The sequence below is a fragment of the Theobroma cacao genome, chromosome 2 (assembly GCF_053813885.1).
Source record: "Theobroma cacao isolate CCN51 chromosome 2, ASM5381388v1, whole genome shotgun sequence".
NCBI lineage: Eukaryota > Viridiplantae > Streptophyta > Magnoliopsida > Malvales > Malvaceae > Theobroma > Theobroma cacao.
Window position 1 is genome coordinate 39,629,908 of NC_142640.1, and position 13,376 is coordinate 39,643,283.

At 35.2% G+C, this 13,376-nt stretch overlaps 1 protein-coding gene across 1 annotated transcript; it reads right to left on the minus strand.

The window, feature by feature from the left end:
- Window positions 1-7,180: 7,180 nt before the first annotated feature.
- On the minus strand, window positions 7,181-9,432 carry LOC148764259 (uncharacterized). Its single transcript, XM_088803568.1, has 5 exons — window positions 9,352-9,432; window positions 9,018-9,252; window positions 8,557-8,903; window positions 7,762-8,068; window positions 7,181-7,656 (listed from the first exon to the last, which is right to left on the minus strand). The coding sequence occupies exons 1-5, from the start codon at window positions 9,430-9,432 to the stop codon at window positions 7,181-7,183; spliced, it is 1,446 nt and encodes a 481-aa protein (XP_088659694.1).
- Window positions 9,433-13,376: the final 3,944 nt, after the last annotated feature.

Here is a 13,376-nt window from a genome sequence, read left to right on the forward strand (position 1 = left end):
GTTGTCATATTTTCCCAGATGCCTAACCAACCTCCAAAGGAAAGCCTAAATATGTCGATAGGAATTGGCCTACCTTATATCAAATTCTTGCTGCCCATTATGCAACTAAGTCAGAATTGATCCCTACCCCAAAAAGGTTGCTCTTTTTTTAAATGAATCTTCATTTGCCGGACTATCTGAAAACATAATATTGCAGCTTTTGTATCCAGTACAATTGCCTCATGCCACCCATCATTTTCTAGAAGCATTACCTCATCAATGCCACATTCATATTCCTCCAATATCTGGTCGGTGTGCAATCAATTCAAACTCCGCCGCACTGAATAATTTTGGATGGGTTAACTGGAGGAGGGCTCAACTGCGAAACCATTGGCTTCCAGAGTCTAGTCTCCACATTAACATTATCTTCCAAGTTTACGCGGATGTAGTGCTATAGCGACATTCAAAGAAATCAAAAAATAAATGACATGATATTTTTTTAGACACGTGACGCATTCTTATTGGTTGCTTTTATCACGTCAGTTATTTGTCTAATCGAAAATAAATCAAAATCTGACTCTTCCTTCCGCAATTATTCCACGAAGAGCGCAAGAAAAAGTAAAATTCATTTTTATTTTGACGGGAAAAAGCAATAAGAATTGTTTTCGCCGAAAGTGACCAAACATCCAGAAACATTTTAGGTCGTCCTTTTTTTTCCAAAAAAAGAAACTCAACTTGATTGTGCTTTTTACTACTTTTTTATTTTTATTTTAAAAATAAAAAAGTAAACTTTATTTATAGAAGCAAATAAAGCAATTATAACTTTATAAATTTATTTTTTGAGTAATAAAATAATGCTCCCTCTTTCTAATAAATACTATTTTAGTTTATTTTTTTGTAGTCCAATTATTTCAATTTTGACTTTAACTAGATTAAATATTTGAATAAATTAAACTTGAAGAAACATATACATGAAAACTATTTCATTCAAAGTTTTAGAAGAGTATTCTATTTTCAACTTTTTTAATAATGATTTATAAGTAGAAAACAGTTGAATTTTAAAAATATTGATTAATAAATAGAAGACAAATACTAATTGTGAAATGGAAGGAATATATATTCATTCTTCTTAGTGAAAATTTACGTTGAAAAGCAAAAGGTTACGGCCTAACAAAAAAAAATCAAATATCAATTGAAAAATGAAAAAAAAAATCTCTCTTGATTATGTCTGAGATCACAATTTTTTATTTTTAAAAATATATATATTATTGGATAAAATATCTCCATTTTTATACGACTGTATGGATCCATTAGTTTTCAAAATAGACACTCCATAAAAAAATAATCATCTGAATATATAAATCTAGTCGTTAATCAATCGTTAGTATTTATATTAGTTTGATGACATGATAATATAGAAATGCTAATTTTACATTTTATTAATTTTAAAAATTATTATTATATATTTATTATTATTATTATATATTTTTATTAATTTTTTATTAAAAATATAATAATAATTTTTAAAATTAATAAAAAAAATAACATTTTAATCTTTTCATAATCTTTGTTAACGGTGTTTACATTTTTCGAATGGAGCGTCTATTTTAAAAACTAATGAACTTGTTTAAAATTTCGATTAAAATTTAAAAATATGAAAGTATTTTATCCTCAATTATTTGAGCTTTTTCACTTAATGATAAGTGTACGAAGAAAGTTCGATGAGGTGGTAGGGAAGATAGCTTATTTTCCTTCTCTTGGAGATCTTGACAACCATCACTTATATTTTGCCTTTTCTGGCCATTAGAATGGCATATAATTGGATATGACAAAATGTAACATGGTTTTAGGCATAATAATTGTTTACTCCAATTCTTAATGCTTCAACATTATAGTTAACAGCATCGAGATTATTATTCTCGACGATTTAAACACAGGGAGCATTAGAGGATGCAATTAGGGTGACAGAGGCGTTTGGGAAGACAGCTTATTTTCCTGCTTTTGGAAATTTTAAGAGCCACCATATATATTTTATTTTGATATTGTAAAGCCCGACTGTATAAAATACTTGACAGGACATTCATGTGATGGATAGCATGTTTGTATGCAGGGAGAGTCCCAAAAAATTTACAAAAGTTGGTATTGTACCTAGAGGTACAACAAAGTTTATTTAAGCCTCGAACTAGATCAAATAAAGATTATAGGGTGAAATTGAAAATTTTATAATCCAGGAATGACTTAGAATAGTGATTTGGAGTTCGAGGATCAATTTGTAGTCAAACTGAAAATTTTACTATTTAGGGGCAAAATGGTAATTTTACCACTCGAGGACAAGATGAAATTTTTTTTGAAAGATTTTGATCATATTTGACTTATTGGAGTATGATTTGAGGTTGAGAAGTGAAAAATTGTAATCCCGATATTTTCGGAGCATAGGGGTAAAATTATAATTTTACACACCCAACACTTGTCCAGCACATGAATTTTACCCAATATTATCATGGATAATTGAAGAAATTTATATGGTGGAGAGAGAAAGCTTAATAGTTAAGAAATGACACATGGACCAATAATAAGGTGACATGTGTCAAGTTTATAACCATTTATTATTTAACTTTAAATTTAGCACAAAATCAGCCCATTTTCTTCATATGGCCGGCCAAAGGAAAACAAAAGGAAGAACAAAGAAAGAAAAGAAGAACAAGAACCCTCGGTGGGAAAATTCAAGAGAAAATTGGTGGATTTCAAGTAATCAAGCAATCAAAGGTAAAATTTCTTAATTTTGACTTGTGATCTACCTTTCCCATGCATTTCTCCTTATTCTCCATGGTTAAATTTCATGTTTTCATGGTGAATTCATGGCTGCCCGAATGGGTATGGAGAGAGAATGATGTTGGATTGATTTGATTTCAAGTTATGTTAGTGTTTTTAGTTAATTAGTGATGTGTAGCAAGAAAAGCCAACAAGAAAAATTCTTTTCTTTCATTACCCATAAGAGGCCGAATTTTCTAGGAAGAATATTGAGGCTGAAATTGATGATATTTCATGATATTTTGGTGATATTTGATATTTGGTGAGGTTAGAAATTAAATGAGAAATTTTGGTGTGAAAATCTAAATTTTTGCTCAACGTATAGACATGTGTGATTATTGACTCGGGACTGATAAATTGAATCTCATTCACAATCACTGAGGTAATTTAGGTATAATTGGAGTGTAGAAAGTGAGAAGAATTGATTTGGAGTTAAATTGGAGATTTTAACCGATTAGATCGAGTATAGTGTGACTTAGGTCGAATATCACATTTAAGCGATTAATCGAACATTTTGCATTCCATATCATGCATTAGTCTAAATTAGTTTAATTTCAATTTAGTGCCAATGTAATAAGTTTCTCGATTTTGTACTGTGTCAAGGTAGTGAGTCCTTCGATAAGGACAAGAAAATTGTACCCGATGATCGATAATCGGAGTACTTTAGAATTTCGACCCCTGAAATAGTGAGTAACCTTACTATCGTCTTAATTATCTAAAGTGGTTTTTATCCGATTTTGTGATTTTATGAAAAATGAGTTTAAATGGCAAATCTTTATGTTTTATAAACAAAGTGTGTTTAAATGAAATGATTTTATAAATTGTCTTGAAATTGAATAATGATTTTGAAAAATAGAGTAATTGGAGACCACTAATATGTTATAAATTTATGATTTGAATAAATGGCTTATGTTAATGTGTTGACATGACTGGCTGGATTGTGGTTTTTGTGAACTGTATGAATTGTTCTATTTTGACATTTGCAGGCTGGGTAGTATTAAATTAACCCTGTCATGCTGTCAAAATTTTATTGTATGGTGGGTATTGCTTGCTGCAGTGGGCTGGGTTCTGTGGACTAGCCTATTAGAGGGGCACGAAATCTTGACATATTTTACCTCGGTTGGAGAGGCGAGTAGGGTAACTCCCGAGGTATAACTTTTAGAGTTCACTTCACGCCAAACCACCACGTGAAGGGAAACTCGGCTAACGCCAAGGAACAGCTATATTTTCTAAATAAAAACATGATTTATGAGTATATAACTTTTTAATAGCCTTGGCGGACTCGGTTTGGGATAGCCCTCGGCCAAGGTATCCCTGATAATTGAGTATGAGAATAATTTTTGGCATGAGCCAAGTTTTAAGAAATTCATAAGCCATGTTGATTACTCGATTTAAATGAATTGAATTTTATTTGGTTGAAATGAGTTGAAAGATGATAAATTAAAGTCTGATGATTTATTTATCTGTCTCCATTTACTCGACTTTAGATATTTTAGATGGTATTTATTTACTCACTGAGATTTTATAATCTCACCACTCTCCTTTTCACCCATTTCAGGCTCAGAATACACTATAGATAGCTGATCGCATCGAGAACTACCATTGGAATTGCATTTTTAAAATTGTAGGTTCACAGTCCTCTTTACTTTTGAATATTCAGGGGTCCCACTTGTTACTGTAAATTCAATTTCATACTCCAGTTATCTGTACTACTATATATAGGAATTTATTTTGCTTTTACGCTGTGAAAAAATTATTTACGCAGTGTTCTAAATATATTGTTTTATAAAAAACTAGAATATTTTACTTAATATTTCTTTTATTTTTCTATTATATCCAAATAAGCATAATTTCGTTTTAAATGAAGATTTTAGACCTTTAAACTTATTTTAATTATGAATTATGTGTTTTGAACTTGTATATTAGATTTTAGCCAGTTTCAAAATTTTTGAGAAAAATGACCAAAATACCCTTGTGAGACGAAAATTATTATTTTATTTATTTTAAGTTGAAAACAGTTTAAAATCTTTTAGATCGTGGCAATTGGCAACAGTTACTCACAGGCGAAATGATAAGCTGATATTAAAACCTTGCAGGGTTTCGGTTGACATTCCTGGTAATGAATGTCGATCGAGCATCGCGACGGTTGTTACGGGCTCGATGAGAGTTTTTGGTCATGACAGATATCATCTTTAAATAAATCTCTAACTTATTTAAAAAATTTTAAACAAATTTTTATTTTTTTGTTATGTTCAATCAAGTTTTTATATTTTTATTTTAAATCAAATAAATCTTTATTATTAATGATTGACTAATTATCATTAATCAAAATACCATTTGTCACTTTATATCCACATGACATTGATGTAGAGGATGAAAACTACTACATTGTTATGTTGTCATACCAAATTAGTATGCCACATCATTATCAATTATAATATATCAATATATTATATCATTATCAATTATAATATGTTAACATGTCACATCAACTCTACATAATATAAAATGATAAATAATATTTTAATTAAGTTAATTATTAATTATAACAGTTTATTGAATTCAAAATAAAAGTATAAGAGCTTATTAGTGTTAAAATAAAAGTATAAAGCTTGATTTAACATAATAAAAATATAAAAACTTATTTGATTTTTTTGAATAATTTAGATATTTTTTAAATATTATGTCTTTTACTTTTTTTAACAATTAGAGTAACATATAATTGAATTAATTTAGAATTTTTTTAAATATTATACTTTTTTTAACAATTAGAGTAACATATAATTGGATTATGAAATCTGATTTGACAAAAAAATGTAATATAGTTTTAGGTATAATAATCATACATATCTGTTTTATTTTTGAAATATCTAAGTGTAGGTGCAGTAGGTATGATGAGATTAGGTTAGAAATGTCACAAAGTCTAATGATAACTGATACATGGCGATAGACTTGAATAGCATGTAATCTTCATCTCAATATAAGTGACTCTTGTTTTATAGACTTGAATATCATGTAATCTTCATCCCAATCAATACAATTTACAAATTATCTTTAATTCCATCATCAAAAAATTAAATTAAGGTTAAAAATTAATATAAGTTTCTTAAAATTTAAAACTTCTAATATAATTATAAGTATCTAATAAGATAATAACCTCTTCCCTTTTAAAATTTAAAAATTAAAATAAGTTCTAATGTCCTATAACTTTTTTTTTAGAAAGTAAGAAAGAAATTCATTAAGAAGTTGGGAATAATTTTCCCCTTTACAAAAGCCAGGCCAGAGGCTAGGCGAAACAATAAGTACATTGGTATATATGCTTAGACTACAAGTATATAATCCCAATATTCCTGTTCAAAAAGAGAAAAAAGAAGATAAGCTCTTGACAACGTCCAAAAACATGAGATAAGCCTCATCCTAAAATCACAGCAAGCTTGACTTCCACTAAAAATTTAGCTCAAGTGGACAAAAACACCCTTTCGATCTCAGGCCATGAATAACCACAAGAAACAGAACAGAAATAATAGTCCATGTAACAATCGTCTTCCCCAAAGAGGAACACCTATAAAATTCAAGACAGTTCTTTTACTAAGCCCACAATCTAGATCCCCAAAACCAAAGCAGACATATGGAAGTACCCAGCCAAAAAATCTCATAAAAAGTTGAAAGAGAGAAAATCATCCCGGGGCACAACAACCTTGGCTAGACATTGTACTCCAAACAAAGTCATCAACACAACATAACCCCATCACCAGCAAAAGCACAAAAAACTCATCTTGAGCAAATCATCACACAGCTGGGCATAAACCAAGAAACAGGAGAACACAGGGACGCAGTCCCCCTGGGCAGAATCCAAAAAAAAAATATAAACACAGGGAACCATTCCCTCTGAGGAAAGAAAGAAAACTAACATTGGGTGAAAAAATTCTAGTAAATCAACTTCTCTACCTACTCCCTCATTTGCAAGTTGATCAGCTTTACGATTTCTTTCTCTTAACGTGTGTCTTGCCTTCCATCCCTTCACTTTTTTCTTGAGAACTTCAATGTGAAGCATCCATTTCCTCAACCTCCATGGGGTTTTTCGGGGATCATTAATCCATTTAATGGCATTCCTTGAGTCACTTTCAATAACAAGATAATAGTTGTTAGCCCAAATGGAATTAGAAAAAAGGATAAAAGCTTCCTTGATGCCCAGATACTCAGCCAGATTTGAGTCTCCCCTACCAATGGCTTTAGAGAATTTAATCAAGATCTCCTTCTTTTCATTCTTTAGTAACCCACCAATACCCACTTCACCTGGACATCCAACCGCAGCTCTTTCAACATTGAATTTAACCGTCCCCTCCTCTGGTTTCTCCCAAACTGTTTGGGGTCTTTGTCCTCTATCTTTCTACTGATTGTAACTTTTCGCTGGATACCTATAGAGATCAAGGATAGATCTTGAGTTACTCACCCATCTAGCATTAGCCCACATAGCAACTTTAAGTTTTATAAGCTCCCATATTAGCTCTTTATCCCATACTTTGTTGTGGAAAATGACCTCATTCCTACCGATCCAAATAGTCCACGTTATAGCGAAAACCGCCATTCTCCAAATCTTATCACTCCCAGCTTTCACATATATGGCATTCCACATAGTCATCAGCTCCTTAAATCTAGCTGGCATAACCCATGCAAATCCCCACTCTTTACACCAAGCGTACCATAAACTCTTTACATTTATACATCCCACGAACAGATGGTCAACCGTTTCAATGGAGTCATTACATAGGGGACATAGCGTTTCTGCCGCGTTTATGATTTCCCTTTTAATTAGTTCACCTTTGACAGCCACCTTCCCATGCATGAGTTGCCAGACAAGCGTCTCTGTTTTGTGCGAGACATAACCCCCCCAAACCTATTTCCATTCTCTTTGAGCCTCCTTTCTTGGTTCAACATAATTATGATAGAAGGATTTGACAGGGAACTCACCACTAGCTGTTTTCTTCCAAACCAGCTCGTCCTTCATATTCTTGCAGAGGAAGAACTCCTTAATAGTGTCATTGAAGGATTCATATTGCTCCTGTTCCCAACCAAAAACATGCCTTCTAAGCTTAACTCTCCACTCCCAAATCCTATTATCCCATGTGCCAAACTCTTTGACAGTGCTGCATTTATTATTAGCCAACGCATGGATTCTAGGGAAGTGTTCTTTACGGCAGATATCCTCTATCCACTCATCCGACCAGAATCTGATGTTCTCTCCATTGCCAAGAACGAAAACAAAATAAGGTTGTATCTGCATATGAAAAGAGTTAGTGGGGGAAAGGGGTTTAATAATATTTTTCCACACTATAGACACTCTTCTGCCAATCAGCACTTGCGAAAAAAGGTCATTGGCATATTCCTCATTCTTTTCACTCACCACCCTTCTCCACAGACTCTCTTTCTCCCTTCTATACCTCCAGACCCACTTACTCAACAAGGCCCTATTCTTAGTCTGTAGATCAACCATCCCCAATTCGCCTTTTTTTTCGGTTTACACACCTTGTCCTACCTTATATAATAAATCTTTTTCTTACTCTCACTCCTACCCTAGAGGAATCTCCGTTGAATCTTTTCAATTTCATTACACACTCCAGAAGGCATAAGAAAGATAGACATTTGAAAGATAGGCAAATTGGAAAGCACTAACCTCATCATTGTAATTCGTCCACCCATTAACAGTAATTTGGAATGCCAACCAGCAAGTCTATTTTGGACTTTTTGGATGATTGGCCTCCACACTTGTTTGGATCTCTGATTAGCCCCAATAGGGAGTCCTAGGTAAGTGTTCGAGAGATCGTTATATCTACATTCAATCGCATTTGCCCACTCTTCAACAATTTTGGGATCCATGTCAATCCCCGTAAGGCTGCATTTAGCAAAATTAATCTTAAGACCTGGCATCGATTGGAAGATTTTCAGAACCCTTTTAATGTTCTTCATTTCTTCAAAGTTAGGATAGTAGAAAATCATGGTGTCATCTGCAAACTGTAAGTGCGACACCGTAAGCCTGTTTCTACCCACTTGAATGCCTCTACAGAGCCCCTTTCCTTCAGCTATTTTTAGCAGACAACTGAAACCTTCAGCCACTAAGTTAAACAAAAAAGGGGACAGCAAGCATCCTTGTCAGAGGCCCCGTTGCATGCAAAATGTTTTTAAAGGTGATCCATTCACGAGAACTAACAACCGAGCAATGGAGATACACTCATTAATCCACCTCCGCCACTTTTCGAGAAACCCTATCTTTGCCATTATGAAGTCGAGGAAGCCCCAGTCAATGCAGTCATATGCCTTCTCGAAATCAACTTTCATAATCATCCCACCAGTTCCTTCCTTTCTGATCAGGTCGATTAATTCATTGGCTATAAGAACAGCATCAATCAGCTGCCTCCCTTTGACAAAAGTGAACTGATTATTTCCCACAACATTTTCAATCACCTATTTGATTTGATTAGCCAGAATTTTTGCCACGATTTTATAAAGACTTTCGACCAGGCTGATATGTCTGTAATCCTTCATTTCCACTAGGTTCCTAACCTTTGGGATAAGTGTGATGAAGGAATTGTTAACACCCTTATCAAATTTACCCGTTGAGAAGAAGGAGCTGACAAACTCCATCACTTTCCCTTTCATAACCCTCCATTGTTTCTTAAAGAAATTCAAATTATACCCATCTGCCCCTAGGGCCTTGCCCCCTCACAACCATTAACAGTTTCCCAGACCTCATCTTCGATCACTAGTCTTATCATCTCCTCTGCTGCCCTCTGACTTATTTGTCTCAGCCCATAATTCAAATCAGCAACTTCAAGCACCCTCTTTGACCTTGACCTTCAAGCAACTTTTCAAAATGAGCAGCAATTATTGTCTTGACCCCATCTAGCTTTTCAATAAACCCTCCATTGACCTTGACTTTGTCAATATAATTTGTCCTCCTCCTGGTCGATGCCATACCATGAAAAAACTTGGTATTCTTGTCTCCTTCATTAACCCATTTCACTCTAGACTTTTGTTTTCATTCCTTTTCTTGGACCCTATAAAGGTTCCAAAGTTCTGCTTTCTTTGCTATAATATTCTTTCGAAAATTCTCTTCAATCTGCTTGTCCATAACACCCTGGTTCAGACTGCTCAACTCCTTTTCAAGTTGGTCTATTCGTTCATCAATGTTTCTAAAATTATGCTTCTGCCACTCCTTTATTTTAGGTTTCAAGTTCCTAAGCTTCTGTCAGACCCCTATTCTTTTTTCAGCATCATTATCGGGTTGACCCCAAAAACCCTCCACCATGTCCTGGAAACTTCTTTCATCCAGCTAGTAGTCGAAGCATTTAAATGGTTTAGGAACCCAATTTAATTTCTTTGAACCCATTTTCACTGGGCAGTAGTCAGAAATTGAACGAGATAGAGAAGTTTGAATAATATTATCAAAATGTTCCAAGCAGTTGGCATTAACAAGAAAATGATCTAACCTGCTGAAAGTCGCCTCCTGCCAGTTATTACACTAAGTGAATTTAGCTCCTGTCAGCGAGAGGTTAACTAAACCAGTGTTGTTGATGAACTCATCAAAATGGCCAACCGAACGTCCTACATCCCCTGTCCCAATCCTTTCCTCCTTAAATCTCACAGTATTGAAATCTCCTCCTAATATCCACTAGACCTCCATGTTGTTCATCTGTTCACTCAGTTCAACCCACAAGTCCCTTCTCTTGCCTTCATCATTTGGTGCAAAAATGTTGATGAACCCACATTGGGCATCGATACCTTTGACATTCCCTATCATCATTAAGAAGTTTTTTTTCCATTTTACATTCTTCCAACTCAAAGGAATTCTTCTGCCACAGACTTATAATGCCTCCCGATCTTTCGTCAGCCTCTACTACTTTCCCTACAATCTCCTCCCTAATCCAAAGTCTGCTGAAAAGGCTTCTTGAAACTGTTTCCATCTTTGTCTCTTGGATGAACACCATGCTTGGTTTTTCTATTCTGATTAGTTTTCATAAGGCTCTCTTTTTTTCGGCTCTCCCTAAGCCTCTAATATTCCATATCAATAAAATCATAATTGAAGGAGTAAAACCCACACTCTCGTACCTTAGTTCGTGAACTTTCTTTGTTTTACTTTCTTTAGGGTTCTTTGCACCACTCCCCGTTCGTCTTCCCCCTCTCCATCTCATAGAGAAATTTAATCGCCTCAGATATAGTCACTCTGAACTAAACTCCCAACTCTTTGCTTAAGTTCCAGGTTGCTTCAGCTTCCTCCATTGTTTAAGGAACCCAGCTCACACTACCACTTCCAACTTCAACTTCACCCTTTTCTCTACTTTTTACTTCCTCTGCCTTGTTACCCAAAATTTCTCTAATTTTTTCTTTGACAATTTTTCTTTGCTCCCCCGAAGTATAGCTTAAGGCCTTACTGTTCCCCCTTGATATGCTCAGACACACTCTGACTTCCTCACTCATTTCAGCAATCTCTTTTAAATTATACCTTAATCCAGACGAACATTCTCCCATAACCCTTATATTCTGGGCACAATTGCTCACATCATCTCCGTAATACATGGGTCGTTTTCCTTTATCTTTCTTATCCCCTACTTCACTTAACTGCTTCATCTCATCCATCGCATCATCAAACTTAACTCCTCTAACATTCCTGGCCTTTTTTTCCATTTTTTTTCCCTGAACTCTGTTTCTCGATTGATCTTCGTAGGTCATCGTCGTCGCACACTACTCTCCCTTCTTTCCCATTGCAACTTTCTCTGTCTTTATTATGTTCCTTAGCATTACAGCCCTTACTTTCATTTTCTATCACGTTCACTTTCAATCTTGTCTCGTTCCCACTATTGTTCAACACAAGGCCCTTGTCCTCTTTGTGTCCCTTAGATGAGTAATTTTGGCCCTGACCCACTATTAGACTTCATGGCCTGATATTATAAATGGTAGGACTTTAACCACTACTTCTCCATTGTAATCCTCACCATCTTTAAATATGGGCTTTGAGTTAGCCTGGCCCTCTTTGGATCTGGCTTTCCTTATCAATAATTGCCTCTCCGCTTTGTTGAGTCTCTGTATTTTACATAGCCCATTTTTGCTCTGTAATCCGCTTATTCACTCCCCTTTGGTCTGTCTCTATTTTCCCTCCTATTTTCCAAATTAAAGTCTTTGTCAACATCATCATGACCGCTATTCTTTTCCACAACATAACCCTCTTGCCTAGTCTAACTTCCAACTGACCCTTAGCACGCATTTTCGACTTTTTTTGTTTGACCCATCGCAATTGTTAGTCTACCCGTTTCTCGATTATGACTTTTTCCCTAACTTGCGACTTCTTTCCCTTTGACTTTGTTGCTACAGGAAACCGCCCCTCTTGTCTCCGCCATCGGTGGATCTGCTTGCTTAGGCAAGCTATTTTTCCCCTTCTCTGACACACTCTTACCCAGTCCAATATCAGCACTAAAGGTCCCCGTTGCTCCAATGATTTGTGCCTTTATCCAGTACTTTGCCCCCTCAGCCTCAACTCTAACAATTGGTGTAATTTTTGACTTGCACGAAACTTCCACCAGAATCATGACACAAGTAAATCTACGTTTCTCCTCAGTATCCTCGTCAACTTTAACAAGTCTTCCCCAACTATTATCAATTACTTCAAAGAAGGCCTTCTACCATAAAAAAAATGGGATATCTTCTAGTTTAACCCATACCAGCAACCTTCTCTCCTCTAGCCACTCATAATAAGGTCTGATGTCTTCGAACCACAAACTGAAAATTTCCTTGTTTAGGCTAAGTAAGCACTGCATATCCTCATCATCATCAAAAGAAACCACAACCAGTCCTCCGCCCATGGTTCTGACCCTGACCCACGCACCATCAAGTTGGAGTGGCTTTTGGATCATTTTCGGGCTGAGGCCAACTTTGGGTTTACCCACTACGCTCCTTTTCAGCCATTCATTTTCTGCTTCTACAATTCGGACTTGACAATCTGCCTAGGATTTGATATGAGTTACGGCTTCATCACCCTTTTGATCTCCTATCTTTAGATCTGGTTCTTTCGTTCGTTGATAGCTTTCCTCCCCCTCCTTAGACCCGACACCGTCTTTAGCTTTCTTCATTACCTTGTTTTCCTTTCTTTTTGCGGTCTGCTCGTCACTGTGCCTACCGTCAACCCCTGCTCCCAGGACTTCTTTGTAAGATCTAAAACCTGCCCTCTCCTTGATAACTCTGCCACCGTTCCTTACCTTTTCAGCCTCCCTCACCACTAATGCCCTTCCTTTAATTCTAACCCATTTCCCTGCGTTGATGGCTCTTCATAACTCCCATTTATTTCTATATCTGACAAAAGCACATCTTGCAACAACTTTGTTCGCTGTTTTGAGGAGGTAGATATCAACCACAACCCCAAACCTGTCAAACCAGTCTTTGACCTCTTGCCACGAGATAGAAGGGCACAAGTTACCCACAAAGACCGTGTAAAGTCTGTCTCTCCATCTACCCATCTCCTCCCTATAGACACCTATAAAAAAACATATATATATATAATAAATAATAAAATAAACTAAAATATAAAAAAGTATATT